Here is a 20,083-nt window from a genome sequence, read left to right on the forward strand (position 1 = left end):
GTTATTTTTAATAAAATAATTTTCACCCCCGAGAAGGGGTGGCATCCACCCCCAGGGTAAAAGCGCAAGTTGGCACCATGTCACCTTTGTTCCTTGAGATATCCTCTAACCACTCACTAATTTTCATGCAAATCGATGGAGGTTCAACGAAATCGAAGGTAATAGCTCATATTCACCTTCAGTGACTCCACTAATATAGGTATGTTAAATATTTGTTTAAATTTATGTTTTCCAAATAACTATTTTATTAGAAATGTTGACCCTAATCGTCCGTAATAAAAAGAAGTACCTAACTATCAAACTATCACAGCTTTTTAAAAGAATACAAAAAGCATTGAACGTTGTATTCTGCGTACGTGACCTTCTACACGAAGGCAAATATTTTTGAAGGTACCCATACCAGAGAACAAGGACCACAATACCCAGGTAATACTCAAAACTTAAAATATAATAGCCACTTCCATCGGAAATTTCCTGTTAACGACGAATTCTTCGCGTCATAAAGAAATATTTCCATATTCTAGAACAAAATTCACATTTTCTATCGAAGGGTATAAATACTAAATACCCATGTAAACACAAACTCGTCTTGTTATTTTTGAACGTTCTATCATGTAAATCTTGTTCTTATTAGTATTTTCAAACGCTTGACCATATTTTATAACTGTAATATGTAATTATAATTCGGCTTTAGTGTTCGATCTACATTAATCAAATTATTGTAGATTAGTTTAAAAAATAAAGTTATTTTAAACAGAACACGTCGAATCAAATTATTTATTTAAATTCTTTCTATACCTACCTACCGATAACAAGGGGCAGGTGTGTCCGTACAACGTCCGTGAGTCTGCACTGCAATAATAGGACGTGAATAGGACAGTTGACAGTTGGAATCCCCATCCCCATATTATGCTACTCTTGCAACACAATACAGTCAGCTGTGAAAATTTCATCCAGTCTAATGACATATTATTCATTATAGAAATGGTATTTTAAAAAAAATAACGGTTAAATTAGAAGACACGTAGGTATATTATAGATTATAGAATATAAATAGTGTTCCTATAATATATGTATAAGAACACACAGATTAACTTATAGAACGCTTATGCTTATAGGGGTCTTTTTATAGCGGTTAAAGACTTATCATATTATTGATAATAGAAATATATTTCATTATTACTTAATTATCCGTGGTTTTACAGGGCATATTGTGTTTTCTGTTTACCACATCTTCGCCATTTCTTCTTATTCGATAATATCTTCTCCAGTGAGGTGTCTGTTTCCCATTGCATATTTTCCTCCTTCTATTTTCCATTTCTAAGTTCTTAGCGGTATTCTTGTCTTGTGTATCCTTCGCATATGCCATACCAGAGTAATTTTCGTTTTTTGATTTCGTCACTTTAGTGTTTCCTTCCGGTGGCGCCCAAAATCCCGACAGCCAAAATCCCGACGGCCAAAACACCGACACGCCAGAATTCCGACACGCCAGAATCCCGACAGGATAAAATCACGACATGCAACAATCCTCGCATAAGTAAAAATTCCGACCACTACATTTTGAATATTTATTGTTTCCTTTTCAAATGCAATACCAAATCATATTATAGAGTATTGAAATTGAAAAATTATTACTTACTATAAGTACTGGTACAAATTATTATGTATTTTAAAAGAAAAAATTATTTAAACACTTCATTTTATAATATAAAAGCTATACTTACTGAAATGGAAGGTTGTAAGTGACATGATAATATCTATTATATGAAAGTAAACTTGAATTCAGGATTTGATTATACATTATATTATTGGACTATATATTGGCAAATAAAAATAATTTAATTCATAGGTATACCCATGTTAGAAATTTTATTTAGAAAATTAGTTCATATTAAATGGTAAATAGTTTTGTTTAGTAACAAAAAATAAAAAACAGATGGCCATAAACAAAAAACAAGAAATACATATGTAATTATATGTTAAAAAGAAACTTATCAAACCTGTCGAGATTCTGGCCTGTCGGGATTCTGGCGTGTCGTGATTTTGGCAGTCGGGATTGTGGCTGTCGGAATTTTGGCTGTCGGGATTTTGTGGTAGACCCGTTACCTTCACATTCATTACTTCCCTAAATCACTAATTTCTCACTTTGTCCATTAGTGCCAATCAAGTTTCTTGTGCCAAACATCATTTACACTGCATTTATTCTGTTTTTAATTCTATTATTTGTCACCCCACGTCTTTTCAGCTCATTTAATATTTCCATTTCAGATATATCTGTAATTCGTGTTTGTCTATCTCTTATTTCGTAAGTTGAGGAACATATAGACATCCTTTTTTTTTGTAATATCTCTGAGTAATATTTTACCCATTCGTCCATTTGTATTGGTTCTATCTTTACCCTTTCATGGGTATTCTGTCTGAAATTTCACAATGTTTTCCATACCTTCTTTGCTTTTGAGCTTCCCGTTAAGCTATCTATATCTTTAGATGACTGGTGATATCATAAAGCTATAGGATGAAACGCTAAATCTGCCCAGACATATATAAAACGATAAATATAACAATAAGAAGGAAAATCGGAGAAAAGAACAAAAATCAATGGGAAGATGCGAAGAAATTTGGACTGTACAGTTACAAGTACGATAGTCACAATAATGTACATGGGAAAGTTAAATAACACACAAGTGGACTAAACTGGAGACAGAAAGGAAATCTATCTAATTGACTCTGACGAAAACATCATCTTAGACACACAGAGTAAAAGAACACGGACACAATACCTAGAGAAACTGTTTGACGATAAAAGAGATAACACCTTCGAGCTAGAAGAGGAGGATGGACGAAGAATATTGCAGCAGAAAGTTTATATAACAGCTACATGATATTTAGTAAAGCAGCAGGCCCCGATAATATACAAGCAGAATTGCTCAAACTAATAGACAAAGAATCAATAGCAATAATCACTAAGATACTCAACAAACAACATAATATACAACTCTCATCTCTGGAAAATACCTACACAATGGCTGAAGTCTGAGTTTATTGCACTTCCAAAAAAAATAGGAGCTATAAATGCGAAGAATATCGTACGATAAGCCTCATGAGTCATCTCCTAAAATTGTTCCCAAAGATAATTCATAAGAAAATTTATAAACTGTGTGAAAATTCATTTTCCCCAACCAGTTCGGAATTATAAATGCTGTTTGTACAAGAGAGGATTTCTTTCAGTACAAGCCTTATTCCATAGATGCAGATACATCAATTGCGACGTATACGCACGTCTGGTTAATTACGAGAAAGCGTTTGATTGAGTACAGCAAGCCAAGATGATGCAAATACTAAAAGAAGCAGGAATTAACAACCAAGAGCTCATATACGAATAAAAATGAGAATGTAGTTTGTACTCCAAATGTTGGAGTATATACTCCATCTACTCTTATGTACTATGAGTAGTGTGACCAACTCCAGTTCAGTTGAATCCGGGACAAAGCTGGAAAGAAACACCTGAAATTTTTCTCAAATACCTCACAAAGTAAGTATTTGATCGAAAAAAACATTCTTGGCAGAAAGTAACTAATAAAGAAAAAATGAAAAAATGAAGTCTATCGACCCAGTAAAAGCAAAGTTGTATCTCATGAAAAATTGTTCTTCTTCGTCAAATTCCAAATCGAATATTTTCGATATAAAAATTTTCGAAAAGAAGGATTTTCGAAAGTGAAATAAAAAAAAGAAGAACTTTCCGGGGAAAACTCATTTAAACTTTTTTAAAGTGTTTAAAAAAAGCTTTATTTTATTTTTTCATAAAACATTCTAGGATCAAAACTAAGCGAGTTACGCTCTAAATGAAGTTAACACCTTTTTTTTGGTAAAAAAAATCATGAAAATCTCTCCCTATTTTGCACCCCAAATGATACTAATCATTACTTCTTTACAAATTACTTAACTTTTTTTTTATATGACATGTAAGTTTCACCGGTTCAAAATGCTTATTTTTGAAAGGGTTCTAGTTAAAAGGGCTTGAACGAGTCACTTATCACGAGTGTATGCAAACAGCCATATCTTAACCAATTTTTGTCTTACAGAAAAACAAAATAAAACCAAAATATTTGTAAAAGCAAAACCTACATCTCTTTACCTTTTAAAATTTCAATATGTTTATATCGTATCACTAATACTTTTTTTCTACAACCGTGTTAAAAATGCAATTTTTAGCACTGCATACGAGCGTTAAAAATGCTAATTTAGGGCACTAGTGCTTTAAAATTTTTAAGGCACTGCAGTTCGTATTGACCGTATAGGCAATTTTGATGTAATGTCAAAAAAATATAAAAATGGAATGTCAGTCAAGTTCAAGTAAAAGTTTTTGTAGATATTGTCCTGTAATTACGTTTGTAGAAAAAATATTGTATGATATGCGTGTTAAAAAGTACATTTTTAAGGCACTCATGTGAAACTTTCACATGCGTGCCTTAAACGTGTACTTTTAACACTTAATCATAAATAACTATTAAGTTATTTTAAAATACTTTATTTTATTATAAAAACCATTTTTTTTTCAAAAATAAGAACTTTGACCGGCCAAACTTACAGATCATATAAACAATACATATTAAAGTAAATGATAAAGCGCTAATAATTAATTTTATTTGGGGTACTAAATAGGGGGAGACTTTCACGATTTTATTTACCAAAAAAGGGGGCAACTTTATTTTGAGCGTAACTCACTTAGTTTTGATGCTAGAAACTTTTATAAAAAATAAAAATAAAGCTTTTTTAACATTTAAAAAAGTTTTAATGAGTTTTCCCCGAAAAGTGCTTCATTTTTTGGTTATTTCACGTTGAAATATTCCATTTGGAATTGGACGAATAAGAACAATTTTTCATGAGCTACATGCTTTTACTGTGTCGATAGACTTTATCAATACACCATCCTTTTTGTTTTTTATAAGCTACATTTTTGTTAAAAATTTCGATAATTTTTCGATAATATTAAATTCGATAAAATACTTATTTTTTGAGTTATTTGCCAAAACCGCCTGAAAACATGTTTTCTTTTGTTGAAAAATAAACAATTTCACTCGTAAATAACTCAAAAAGTGTTAACATAGATAAAGAATCTCTATAGAGAAAAAAAATTGCTTATAATTAGTCAATTCATCCATTTCCGGACTTATTAAACGTATGTTTTTCACCCCCGTGAAGGGATGACTTTCACCCCGCAAGTAAAAGTAAATCCGTCGTGACGCTGCATGATAATTACACTTAAAAACGGCCATTTACTGGGCTATTAGTGTATTCATGCACTATTTATGACAACTCGGACATGTGATGCGGGGCGAGATGTATGGCATCCTGCGACTCATATTGCAAGTTGCAAGGAAAGATAGACGGCAGAAGCAGCATCGGAAGAAGACGAATTTCGTGGCTGAAGACCTTGAGCCGGAGAGAATGGTTTGGATGCAGCTCAAAACGACTATTTAGAGCTACTGCCTCAAAAATTAAAATAGCTCGGGTGATTGTCATCCTCCGTAGCGGAGATGGCACCTGAAGAAGAAGAAGTATTACCATTGTATAACTAGACCAACATTGTGTAGATAAACAATGGTATTACATAGTATCATTCTATGAGATGAGCAACTTTCTTCATGCACTACTATCAGCGAATATATCTACAATTTTATTAATATAATATCTATCTGATGGGCGACTTTATTTTCAATATACACTGCATAAAAAACGTTGCGTATGTATGCGTAAAATAATATAACAATAACACATTTTTACATATAGAAAAGAAAAGATGGGGCCCCTGACATATTGGAGCCCCCCGCAAGCTACATGCTGCGGGGCCTCTGTTACGCATCTGAGAATGAATATCGGATTTTCAGATTGAGTTTTTGGTTACTCAGAAATTTCCTCATCTTTAAAAAGGCTGCTCGTGATTGCTCTATTCTTGATCGAATTTCTGATTTCGGATTTGGATCTTTCATAATCCAGACTTCTACGTATTTAATTTTGTCCACTTGATCAACATCTTCATTTTTTATCTGGATCCTTGTAATGACTTTGCCCCTCTTTTATTGACAACCATGGTTTTTGTTTTCTTCATGTTTATTGTTAAACGAAACTGTTCCCCAGTATCACAAATTGTGTTTAGTTGTTTAGTAGCGTCTGCAGGCCTTTTTCACTACTTATATACTTTTAATAACTACTATATTATCTACTTTTGGTAGGTACTTATCTGTCTCTCTTGTCGTTTCCCCATTACTGAGGATCGTGATTTCTTCCAATATTCCTATATAGGTAGGTACTTATGAGTACCAAAAACAAAAAAGAAAATGGAAAACATAAGCCAGCAACAGCAAAACAAGTAGGTACGGTACAATAATGTGGATAAAATGAAATTAGACAAAGTTTGAAGGCAAGTTTTGGGAATATCAAGAAGAAAGCGAAGAAGGAAAGGAAAAAATAGATTGGTCAAATTAAGGATAATGGGAGATAGAAAAATCTAAGGATCTCAAATTATTCACAAACAATAGAAAAATGTGAAAGAAATAAATAAAGACAAACAAGGGGGCGTTCAAGTATTGTAGCGCGATTTTTGAAGATTTTTGACCCCCCTCCTCCCTATGTACGCACCGTAATGGGGCGTTCAAGTAGTACGTAATGGAATTTTTGAAGATTTTGGACCCAGCCCTCCCACCAACCTAAGTTACGTAATACTTGGAACGGACCCCAAGCTAAATAAAAATTTACATCAGAAAATGTTTCATTTCTGGTTGATTTGAATACTTGAGACCATTTTTACTTGTAGAGAAGCAGTTTTTTTATTTATGAGAACGATTAAATGCTACTATTATAATGAAGAGTATAGCTTAACAGGCCTTTCAGACACCTTGGTCTAATATATAAATAATTCAAATTTATATCTAAGATTTAAAATCAAAAATTAGATTTCATAATCCAAAAATCATTGAAAAGACATAGACCAGGGCGCATCTGTAAAAATATTAGTACATTTGGACGTTGAGAGGTGACTCAAATTTTTTTGCAGAAATTGCTTGAAAATGACTCAAATAATAATATTTGAGTTATCCTCCCTCCCAAAAAGGCCCGGAACATTGTTTAAATAATCAAAATGTCAAAAAATGAAGGAAAAATTCGATTTTTTTCTTTGTTTTTTGATTATAACTTTAAAAGTATTTATTTCCAAGAAAAGTTGTACAGACATAAAAGTTACGTAATTAAATTTCCTACAATGCAGAATTGGTTGAAAATTTAAAAAATAGTCACCTTTGTTGTAAAATAGCAATAATTGCGAAAAAAAAAACATACAAAAACAAGTATTCGAATTTTACGTTTTTTAACCACTTATGCTAAACTTAGGACCTTCATATTTCACCCAGAAAAACTTTATGATACAGTTAAACAATACTTTAAATTTCATTAAGATGGGTTCAATAGATTTTGCAAAATAAATTTTGCAATCCAGCTTTCGCAAAAAAATTCATTTTTTTAAAATGTTACTGGACTGAAAATAAAGCAGATAGCAAGTTGAAATTTTTTTACCTAAGGAAGTGTACTGTAGCTTTCATCTGCAATTTTCAAAATTAAAATCGATTAACTACCACGGCGTCAGGAATTTTTTTAAAATAAACATTAATTATTGGTGCTACGCGCATGACAGCGGATAGTTTGCTCTGATTGGGCATTCCAATGACCTTTGATAATGATTGATCCATTTTAATTTATGTTACATTTCGATATAAATAAATAAATTTGTTTATTGCAAAATAAAAACACATACTATATCCTTTGAAATAACACTTTTTTTAGTAAAAACTTTCTTTGTTGATATATTTTAACTTAGAGAACAAAAGTTTATTATTTTTAAACATATGCAATTGTTTAAACAATATTTCACAAACAATAATAAAATTAGTTTGATTTTTGTGGAATTAAAATATTAAAATACAACAAAATATAGAGTAAGAAAATAATATATTAGATAAAGATTGGAAGAAATTTTGGTGGAAATCAACTTGTGTGAATCGAACACCACTGTCCTGCCCGTAGCACCAAAAACTAATGTTAATTTAAAAAATTTTCTGACGCCGTGGTAATTAATCGATTTTAATTTTGCAAATTGCAAATGAAAGGTACAATACACTTCTATAAGCAAAAAAATCAACTTGCTATCTGCTTTATTTTCAGTCCTGCAACATTTAAAAAAAAAATGAATTTTTTTTGCAAAAGCTGGATTGCAAAATTTATTTTGCAAAATCTGTTAAACCGATCTTAATGAAATTTACAGCGTTGTTTTACTATATCATAAAGTTTTTCTGGGTAAAATATGAAGGTCCTAAATGTAGCAAAAATGGTTGAAAAACGTAATATACGAATACTTGTTTTTGTATGGTTTTTTTTTCGCAATTATTGCTATTTTGCAACAAGGGTGACTATTTTTTAAATTTTTAACCAATTCTATATTGTAGGAAATTTAATTACGCAACTTTTATGTCAATACAACTTTTCTCAGAAATGAACAGTTTTAAAGTTATAATAAAAAAATCGAATTTTTCCTTCATATTTTGACATTTTGATTATTTAAACAATGTTCCGGACCATTTTGAGTGGGAGGATAACTTAAATATTATTATTTGAGTTATTTTCAAGCAATTTCTGCAAAAAATTTGAGTCATCACCTCTCAACGTCCATCTCAAAACAGATGCGCCTGGACTAACAGTCAACTCAACTTTGCATTATTTAAATAGTTTATTTTCTAATTCCATTATCTCGAAGCAGGGTTACCATGTCTAGGGATTTTCCCCGAATCTAGGGATTTTTTGAAGCTTTTGGAGCTCTGGAGGGATTTTTTTTTGAAATCTAGGGATTTATTAAACTGTGCTGGCGCCATTTTTTGTTGTTATTAAATATCTTTTTGTTCAAATATTATTATTATTGTCATTATTTATTGTTCCCTGACATAAATATTCCTAAGTAAACATTAAAACATTACCTAATCAATGATTAAAGTAGATTAAACATAGTGTTTAATAGGTTATAAATTAAATTGACAGCTGTCATCTGTCAATTTCTTCTTTTTTAGGTCAAATTAATAAGATTTAGGGATTTCTAGGGGAAATTGAAGCTCCCGTCTAGGGATATTCTGAAATTTCATCTGGCAACCCTGTCTCGAAGTATATTTTTACAGGATTTAAGTACCCGATATGAAATTGGGTTATATTTTGATAGTCCATATTATTTTGTTTTATCAAATTAATAATTTTAAATTACAAGTACCTACACAAAAATTCGTATTTTTGTAAACCTTGTTAAAATAACACATTAAATATCTGATAAAACAACCGAGTTTTTAGCCTGTAAACCAATATAAGAAAACTTTGACCACATAAAAATAAAAACAATAAAAAACAGTAATTAAATTCATTATTCTAAAAGCTCTCTGTATTGTAGGTCATCTAAATTTGGTAAGTATCTTTCATGTTGAAATGTTTAAATATTCCCGCGCAACGCTCCTCGGTCATCAAGCAAGCTGCGCATTACGTTGGACCTCTTTCATTGTGTTTGACATTGTAGTCCGCCAACGACATATTTCGAGTAATTGTTCGGGTGCCATCTTTTGTAAAGTGAAGTGATAAAACGATGGACTTACGTCCTACCGAAGTTTGAAACGTTTGTGTTTTCTAAATTAATAATGGATATGACGATGTATCTGACGGCCCCCCTACAGATTGATAAAATTTGTAGGGCCTGTTTATCGGAAAAAGGAGATATGAGGCCCTTATTTGGAGCATGTTTAGATGAAATGTTAAATACTTTTGCATCACTCCAGGTGATTATTTATTTCTAGGGATGTAAATTGTTCGTTTACCGGACATAATATTCAATCTATAATTGCTTATTTTACATCGCTCTAATTAAGTATCTATAAAACTTAAAAGAATCATTGTTAAGTAGTTGCAATAAAATAATAATTTCAGAATGTCAGAAATTTAACACTTTTAAAAATATTTTAATTGGCAGTGACTACTCACCGACCTGAAGGTGAATTTTATATTCCCGAACTTATAGTAGGGGAGCATGGGGTGCTAAATTTGCAGTTACTAAAGCGTCATGGGCACCTACTGGGTTGTTAAGATCAGTTCCTAAAACCAAAAAAGTTAAGCTTTCCATTTTAGTGGGGATTTTCCATTTTTAATTTATTTTCCATTTCCAAAAATCGTTTTTTATGATTGTAGCGCTATTTATCCTTAATTCGAAAAAATGTCTCAAATAAAAGATGTTTATTTTTACGTAAAGGAATCCAAATCTGCAATAAAAAATGGGGCTAAGAATATAAAGTAACCCTCACCCCACCTCCATGGGGGTCGTGTTTGATATCATTCAATATATTTTTAAAGAATATTGAACATGTATTTTTCAGTTTTTTGATCTATTATATGTTCATTTCGCGAAGTATCGCGGGGTTCGTATTTAAAATCTTAAAGTTACCACCCACCCCATCCATGGGGGTCGTGTTTGGTATCATTCGATAGATTTTTGAAAAATATTGAACACGTATTTTTTTAGTTTTTCGTTTTGATGTTAATTTCGCCAAATATTCTCTTTTTTTTTTGTGAAACTTTGTGACTCACCCATTTCCTTACGCACTGCTCAAATCGTCCGATTTTTGAAATATATACTGTTCTTCATGTACTTAACTTACCTTGTCTTAATCTGACGTTTTCGAGTTTTTCTAAGGATATATTTTTTTACGGACTCCCCCAACGCATCCCCCTGTATTCAGTGGCGGATCCAGCATCGTTAAGAGGGGGGCCGATTGGCTAAATTTCTATAAAAATAAATGAATGTTTTATAATCTTTATATATAATTTAAAAAAATTAAATCACTTGGTTTGAGAGGGGGGCCGATCGCCCCTCCCTGGATCCGCCACTGCTTGTATTTAGAGTCCATATATGGTAGGGCAGGTAGGGGTACATTTACAGGGTACCTACAAGGTTTCTACCCATTTGATTTTCTGACGCGCTCAAGTAACTGCAAAAATCCCCGCTTGGGCTACCCTACTATTATCCCCACTGCAATATATCTTATGATACAGCTATGAACATAATATAAAAAAACTGGTATTTAACTGATAGCCTTATTGTTTCTTTTTCATTACCGTGGTTGATTTCTGATACACTTGTCTTCTTCTTCATCTATATTTGTTTAGTTAATCGATTTCATTCATTCTTTTTCTATGCTGTTTCCATATTTTTCTATTCGCTGGGAGGGTTGACATGGAGGGGATATGATATGTCGACACTGCTTCTCATGGTGGCATAATTTGTAAGCCTTCCCCAAGGACGATAAATTCCGTTTCGTTTTCTTCACTATATTTTCTTATAGACAAGGCGAAAACGGCGGGTTCGTTAAAAAATATTCTCATGAGATTTTTTGCATAATCACATTCGTGAGACATCCCAGAATAAGGTTCAAGAAGTCGCCCACGTGAAAAGTCGTCCAATTTTTTTTAACAATTTTTTTAATCAAATTGCAAAAATCAGTAGCTTTGGCCCGTACACATTTTTGTTGGGTTTTTTGGACCATTCTGGACAAAAAAGGTCTCTTGTAATTTTTCTCTGTAGTTGATCGTTTTCGAGTTATAAACAATTTAAAATTGAAAAAAACGAAAAATGGCGATTTTCAAGGCCTAATAAATTGGTTAAAAGTTATTAATATGAAAGTCAGAAAGTGACTAAATCAAAGTTTAAGGCCCCCGTACAAGATCCTGAAGAAATTTTTGTTATAATTTTATTACTAAGCTGTTATTTTTAAGTAATAATCATGAGCGCTAGCACGTATTAGGCGGCCGTCTATGGTGAGTGCGAGAGAGATGCCATTCCTGCAGTCCAATGGGGAATCTTACTCGCACTCACATTTACAGCCGCGTCAATACGCTCTTACTTCTTATTGTTAATAATTAAAAATAACAGCTTAGTAATAAATTAATGACACAAATTTCTTCAGGATCATGTAGGGGGGGGGGGCTTTAAACTTTGATTTAGTCACTTTCTGACTTTCATAATAATAATTTTTAACCGAGTTATTAAGTCTTAAAAATGGCCATTTTTGCGTTTTTCAAATTTTAAATTGCTTATAACTCGAAAGCATCAACTTTAGAGAAAAATTACAAGAGACCTTTTTTTGTCCAGAATGGTCTAAAAAAAATAATAATTTTTGCAATTTGATTAAAAAAAATTTGTTAAAAAAAATTTGGACCACTTTTCTCGTGGGCGACTTCTTGAACCTTATTCTGGCGTGTATTACAAAATGTGATTATGCAAAAAAATCTCATGGGAATATTTTTTCCAACGAACCGGCCTTTTTGGCCTTGTCTATTACCTTAGTAATGAAATCCACCTCTTGTCAACCAGATCCTCTGGAAACATAAAGAATCTATATATCTCTCTTTTACTATAGTGTTTATAATCCTGGCAAAGCACATTACCATTTTTATTATACAAAATACAATGGTTCACAAAAGTTCCTAACCTTTGCTTGGGAATATCACTAAAAAAACTACATTTAATAGTTTAAGACCGAATTATGGTGGTATTATCTTAAAAACACTATACCTACTTAAGCAGAAAAAGCGGCAGAGGAAGCAAAATAAGAAAACTTTATAGGAATTAATCTTTATAGGAATTATAGCAGAAACTTTATAGGAATTAAAAAGGCTTGAGATTTGACAAGTGATAATAACAATATGACAGTCATCTTGACGTCACATTTCGGCTGTCAGCTTTAAAATCTCTTCGTATTTTTCTCTATTTAAATATATTTTTACGTATTATATGAGACATTTTCTGTCCGTATAGAGTAATTATATCAAATTTCTAATAATGTATTGAAACATTAGCACAAAATTAATAATAAATTTTAAATAGTCTCTTGTTTTTGTAAATCACACATGAAGCATGCACATAAGATCGTTCGCCGCGTCGATAGAGTGTACCACGTGACCTATAATCATAGTTAGCCCCCCAGCGGATATGCATTGCTTCAGAAAAAAGAACTTTATGTCCTTCCTCTTTAAAATGATGTTTGGCAGAAGTCTTTAGGATTCATAGTATCCGAGATACGTTTTCGTCATTCACACATTTTTGGGCTAGGTATTTTCCCTATTTTTTCGCAAACATTGTTCCATAACTTTTTTCTATGCAGTTTTAGGTACCTATATGCAATTATATTTAGTAAAAAGAAAAATCCATTACCTTTAAAACGGTCTATTGTAGAAAGTTCTAGGACTAATTTTAAGCAAGATATGGTTCTTTCAAATTTTCTTCTTTTAAAAATTTTTGCAGCTATTTTTTTAATTCCTAGTTTTAACTTCATTCCTTGTACATTTAGGTATATAATTGCTAAATAAAGAAGAAAGCTTATTTTCATTACTTTAAAATGGTCCATTGTAAAAAATTATTTTACAGAGTTTTTTGATTTTTTAGCTATAGTACAAGTAGTACTAAACGTACAAGAAAAGAAGTTATAATTAAACAAACGCATATAGCAGCACACTTTAACGGTTTTTTTCGCTTATTCTTTGTTCTAGGTCTCAGAAAATGATGGCTTTCCTCATCTTATGTGTGTGCAATGTGTCCTGCAATGTAGCAGAGCTTATACTTTCAAACAGCAGTGTGAGAAGTCAGATAATATTCTACGACAGTATCTATCTCCAGAATTTCAGGTAAAATGTATGCTGTGTAAATAAAAAAAAATAAAAAATAATTCGCTGCCGAACGAAATCAAGAGACGTCTTATATTTCAGTTCGTTCAGAGAGCATCATAAACGCCCTTACGTACCTCAGAGGTAGTCATATATACACCTTCTGACGATCTCTAATGAGAGTGATGAACGTAAGGGCCGTTTAAGACGCTCTCCGAACGAACTGAAATATAAGACGTCTCTTGATTTCGTTTTGCAGCGAATTATTTTGTGTTAGTTTTACTCCTGAGTATCGGGACCAAATTTTCGTTGGAATTTGGCCATGATGAATACTGCCGTCCTCAAATAAAACGCGGTATGTGCAGCCAACTTAAAACGGCTCTCAAATTGCGTATCGCTTAGTAAAAAAAGATAGATAGACCACCGATCGACTGCCGCGTGTTACGCTTTTTTGCGCAGTATGCATTGTCTACGGTTAACATGTCTCTGGTTTTTACCCACATATTTTTTATTTTGGTGCTTAGCATGTTAGATTCACGTGAGTATAACCTATATTTTTTTAAAACCGTAGTCAAAATTTTAAATGCTTTGCACTGTCTTATCATGTTATACACATTTTAGGTAAACACTGATGATGATCGGTCATCCGATCGAAAACTAGTTCTGTTCTGTGATGTAGCCCTTTTTAGGGATTTTCACAAATATACCTTTTATAAAGGATTTTATCGTTTTTTTACTAAAATATTATTTATAGAAACAACTGTCAGATACGCTTGCCGAGAAACAGAGGGAACAAGTTAAACAAGAATTACAAGAACAGCTACAGTTTTCTGAACATCTAGGTACTGTCATTATCGAGGAGGATATTCCAGAGTTCGTTACATATACTGATGATGATCAAGTAGTGGTAAGTCAAGTTGAATCCATTTAATTTTTATTTAAACTTTGTACTTATATTGACGACTCTCTTAAGTTAAGTGGATTTTAAATGCTATTTTGTTAAAATTTGTTAACAATAATAATAGTCTCCCGTTTTATATCGCTCACGTGGCTTTGGGAGTATAGCAGGGTGGTCTGCTATATCTAGGGCCTACGGTATACAAGGAAGGTAGCAGGGCCAGTGCTACGCTTTAACCACCTATTATTACCCCTGGTTTTACCAAGGTACTCATTTTATTCAGGCTGAGTCGACCTGGGGCCTATAAACATTTAAAAATGTCTAGTTGTTCTTGTCGGCGGTAGGATTTGAACTCCGGCCTACCAGCACGCGAGCCAAGCACACTACCGCTTAGCTACGCCGGCCCTAAAAAATAAAATTAATAATAATAATAAAACCCTAAAAGTTAACAATATTTTTAAATGTGTGCGACAGTATGGTGAAATTTATTTACACAAGTTGTACACCGGTTCTTTGAGCTTTTTTATATATGGCAGGCTGCTAACAACCTACCTTATTTATCCGGGCTTAGGCTACGGCTCCACGGGCTGGAAATTGACGCTAGCAGTAGCCGTAAAACGAACTTAAGGTTCCGCGGAACGGAATAGGAATAGCCGAACTGTACCGACTACAGGACTTGTGCGTAGTCGGTTCAATTCGGCTATTCCTATTCCTTTCCGCGGAACCTTAAGTTCGTTTTACGGCTACTGCTAGCGTCAATTTCCAGCCCGTGGAGCCTTAGCCTTAGTCCGGCAACATCACTCACCAAGCTACAAAAATAAGGCAAATATAGCGACAAAAATAAACGAACGCATAACTCTGCAAGAGGAACAGCAAGGATTTCGGACATTAAGATCATGCACGGATGCAGTTTTTGTAATAAGACAAATAAAAGAAAAGTCTCTGGAATACAACAAACCAGCATATAATATATGTGCCTGATAGGTTTGAAGAAAGCGTTTGCTAGGGTGAGAATTCGGGACGCGATACATTTATTATATGAAATGGGAATATCACTGGATTTAATAAAAACCATTAAGAATATATACAGTGCTAGTCAAAAGTCCGTACCCCCCTCGTATCTTTTGAACGGTTATACCTATAATAGTGAAATTTGGAGGGAGGAAATAAACGGACGTAAGCTTCTTAACTAGTCATGACAGGTGACGTAATTATGACAGATGACTTTACAGCGCCACTGTAACAGATAATTTTAAATGGGACTTTATGGCAAGTGATACCTCGTTTGAAAGGTATTGAAAATATCTATTCAGTCATACTAATTTTGTTTGAGTTTAAGCTAATTTTGATGAATAAATGAAATAGATATAAAATAGTAGTTTCGCATTTAATTAATAAAAATTCAAAATTCCGCATATGACTACTTGTCAAAAAGGTTGACGTTGACGTAAAAACTACTAGAGAACTGAAAAACGTCAACTTTTTTGACAAGGAAACCATAGGCGGACATTTGAATTTTTATTAATTAAATGCGAAACTACAACATTATATTTATTTAATTTATTCACCAAAATCAAAATCAATTAAAACCCAAAAAAATTAGTACTTATGACTGAATAGGTATTTTGAATACCTTTTAAACGAGGTATCACTTGCCATAAGGTCCTTTTTAAAATTATCGGTCACAGTGGCTCTGTAACGTCATCTGTCATTATTACGTCACCTGTCATGACTAGTTAACCCGCCGTTACACGCGTCTTCTATTGTGACGTGGTTGCACGCGTATGAGCGTCGCCCTCACCTACATAAATTCGACTTATTTCGAGGAAGAATGAATGTCAACATGTATAAATATAAAATGGGTTGTACTCACATATTATAGAAAGTCTCGTAAACCATTTTTTTTTATTAATTTAACAAAACAAAAGTAAAAATAATATAGATCAAAAGCAAGTTTTCTTAATTTTCAATTTCAGCAAGCCACTGAAGAAATTAACGTTCTTTACGCGAATTAATTTTACTAAAAATACAAATTAAAATTAACAACTATTCTGAAGCTATTTCTTTGTGGCATTTATGTAATTAACTATTAATATTTTGTATTTTGATAACGACGTCCGAGGTGGATTTCGAAACGTCAATAAAATCAATTTATAAAGTTAAATTGTGGCTTATTTCCCAATTAGAATAGGTAAATTTAAAAATGGGTTCTTAAGCAGTGACGCACCTAGAATTTTCCTCTGGGGGGGAGGGGGTTTGCTTGGACACCGAAAGTTTTTTGTATTATTTGTGAAAGGCAAGTTACATTTTCCTACTTTCTTTTATATATATTTCTATATGCTCTGGGTGGGATTTTACCTCCAAACCCCCCTCGGTGTGCCACTGTTCCTAACCTAATCCAAACAATAATATTTTAATTAAACCTACCTAAATATTAAATAAAAACGTAAAAGTTTCTTTGAGATAATAGAAACGTGATTTCACTGTGATTGCACGCGCAGTGAGGAATTCCCTCACTTGAAGAGGGATGTCTCTTCTTTCAACTAGAACACAGCACACTGACCGCCTGAAATATTCTATAACTTTTTCATACCCTCTCATGAACCATGCTAAAGGCATTCCTGGGTGCTTAAGGTTATCGTATTAGTTTACACAATTTCATTGGTTATAAACAAATATGGTGAGGGATTCCCTCATAGCGCGTGTAATGGCGGGTTAAGAAGCTTACGTCCGTTTATTTCCTCCCTCCAAATTTCACTACATATTATAGGTATAACCATGATACTATAAATAAAGAGATAGTATTTTCCCGTAGCGCAAATACGTCCGAGCTTGCGCATTGATGATGTAACTGGAGACCGGAAGTTGAATTTGAATTCTTGTTAAAGTTAAATTGGATTTGTATGCATTATATGATAAAATTATTAAATTACCAAAATAAAATTAAACTTCAAAGTATTCGAAAAAAATTTAGTGTCGAGATTCCAGTCAAAATAACTGTCAACGATAAAGTATAAAATACAACTGCGAACAATTCAAAGTAATCGGACATTACGAATGATTACGAACCATTACGAACTTGTCGGTTTCCAGTTACGTCACGACTTCCGGATGTGCAATATATTATCTTGTTATTTATAGTATCATGGGTATAACCGTTCAAAAGATACGAGGGGGGTACGGACTTTTGACTAGCACTGTATAAAGATAACATAGCTATGGTAAGATGTAAGGGAAACTATCGCAACCTATCAAGTATGAAACTGGCATTAGATAAGGAGAGTCGCTGAGCCCATTAATATTTAATCTGATATAATGGATGAAATCATAAAGAAAGTTAAAAAAAGAAGATATAGAATGCGAGAAAAGGAAATAAAGATAATCTGCTACGCCGACGACGCCATAATAACAGCCTAAAATGAAGATGACCTACAAATATTGATTAAAGAATTCGAAGATACGGCTCTCATATACAACATGGTGATCTCAACAGAGAAAACTAAATCGATAGTAATATCAGCGGAACCGAGACGATGTAAATTGGTCGTGAATAACAAAATAATAGAACAAGTGATGGAAACGGAATACTTGGGAGTAAAACTGTCAAGCTACGGAAAAGTGGAAGAAGAATTACAAAAACAAGTGAACATGGCGAACAGAGCAGCAGGATGTCTCAACAACACAATCTGGAGAAACAAATACCTCACAATGGAAACGAAAACCAGGATATATAAGTCAACAATAAGACCGATAATGACGTACACAGCGGAAACAAGAGCAGATACGGGGAAAACACAAAGACTGCTGGAAACAGCAGAATTGAAAGTCTTACGAAAAATAACAAACCAAACGCTAAGAGACAGAGTAAGAAGTGAGGAAATACGAGCGAGATGTGGTATAAAAGAAATAAACATGTGGACCAAAAGAAGAAAGAGAGAATGGAATCAACACATAGAAAAAATGACAGAAAATATAATAGTACGAATAGCAAGAGACAAATCGCCAAATGGAAGAAGATCATTGGGACGACCGAGGAAAAGACGGTCAGACAATGTTATAAAAGAATTCGGTTGTTGTAATGGGGTGGTTTCTCTTAGACGAGGGTTGGTTGTTAGAAATACACTATTCGTTCATACTTTATTTATTGAACACTACTAATTATCAGTAACGAGTTGGTGTACTTAAAGTAGAACCATCTACGAGTGCATCTGGATTAAGAATGATATTTGATTAACGAATCAATTAGAATGAGTCACGATGCCTTCATGTATATATAAACAAACTTGTAACATGTAGTTTGTTTATATTGCCGACTCAGCTTTGACCATTACTTACGAAAATATGAATTAGTTGACTATGCATTATTGTCGACTGGTGCTTCTAACAAATCTAGGTGACCTACTAAAATGTAAACAAATGTGTATGTTTTGGTTTTGTTACTATTACATTTAAGAATTAAATGAATATGTCTTGATCTCAATTTTGGATGTTGATAAACTTTTACAATGTCAATTGAGGCTAATAACCGAAGTAAAACAGGCATTGAGCCTATTTATAAAGTAGGAAGAAGAAGAAGTTGTACAAGTCGACAGAACGATCTGAAACCGCCCGGCCCAGAGCACGCAAAATATAATTATATTTTGCTGACGTCACAAAATAGAATTTTAATGGGAGAATCGACGGTTGCTGGGCAACGTGACGTCACTAAAATAGAATTCTATTTAGCGTGCTCCCACTACAGGTCAAAGTGATCGAAAACTTTGGTTACGCGACGTTGTCAGATCAATCGGGTTTCAAAGGTTTTTCGGATTTCTATTTGGTACCTGTTTCACAGTAACTTTCCTTATGGTTTCTCCTGTATAAATTTTAAAACATTGTGTATATAATTTCACGGGATTGTGCACTTAGTGCCCTATTTTTCCCGACACTTGTAATATTCATGTTTATCAAACAAAATATTAAATTTTTATTCTAAATAAACAACTATACGAATACGACGATCTTATCTGACAGCGTCGCAAAATCACTGATTTCGTGCACAATGCATTTTAAATGGATGTTTACTCTTTGCACCATCGCGTTCAACTGAAGTTCCCTCTCTTGATTTGCGACCTTCGCGATTTCAGATATTTCTGTACAATTGTATCTATCTAATGCATTACTGGTTGCATAGATCGTTGGTAAGTTATGTCTTATAATGACATATATGTCTTTTTTAGGTGAAAGAGGGCTTATATACAATAGAAACCACAACAGTAACAGACGCAATCAGTGAAGAATTAAGCGAGGGTATTGTTTTACAGCTTGAAGAGAAACAACCAGAAGATACCGGCAATAAACAAAAATATTCTTGTAAAAAATGTGATCTATCATTTCCATTAAAAGTTGATCTTAAGGTAAGGTTTCAAAAGAGTTGTTACTTTTCTATTCTACTATAAAATTGTTGTCTATTTT

General features: G+C 33.0%; 1 protein-coding gene across 2 annotated transcripts in view; it reads left to right on the forward strand.

Moving 5' to 3' along the window:
• Positions 1-20,083, forward strand: part of LOC114328123 (zinc finger protein 501) — a 75,953-nt gene that overhangs the window by 28,436 nt on the left and 27,434 nt on the right. The window contains exons 1-4 of one of the 2 annotated variants that reach the window (XM_028276903.2): positions 9,572-9,857; positions 13,618-13,752; positions 14,486-14,638; positions 19,849-20,025. In XM_028276903.2, the coding sequence (XP_028132704.1) occupies positions 9,720-9,857; positions 13,618-13,752; positions 14,486-14,638; positions 19,849-20,025 (603 nt within the window). In that variant the 5' untranslated portion in view covers positions 9,572-9,719. Of the gene's footprint in view, positions 1-9,571; positions 9,858-13,617; positions 13,753-14,485; positions 14,639-19,848; positions 20,026-20,083 lie in introns of those variants that run through there. The other variant, XM_050655561.1, reaches the window with a different exon arrangement.

The sequence above is a fragment of the Diabrotica virgifera genome, chromosome 7 (genome assembly GCF_917563875.1).
Source record: "Diabrotica virgifera virgifera chromosome 7, PGI_DIABVI_V3a".
NCBI lineage: Eukaryota > Metazoa > Arthropoda > Insecta > Coleoptera > Chrysomelidae > Diabrotica > Diabrotica virgifera.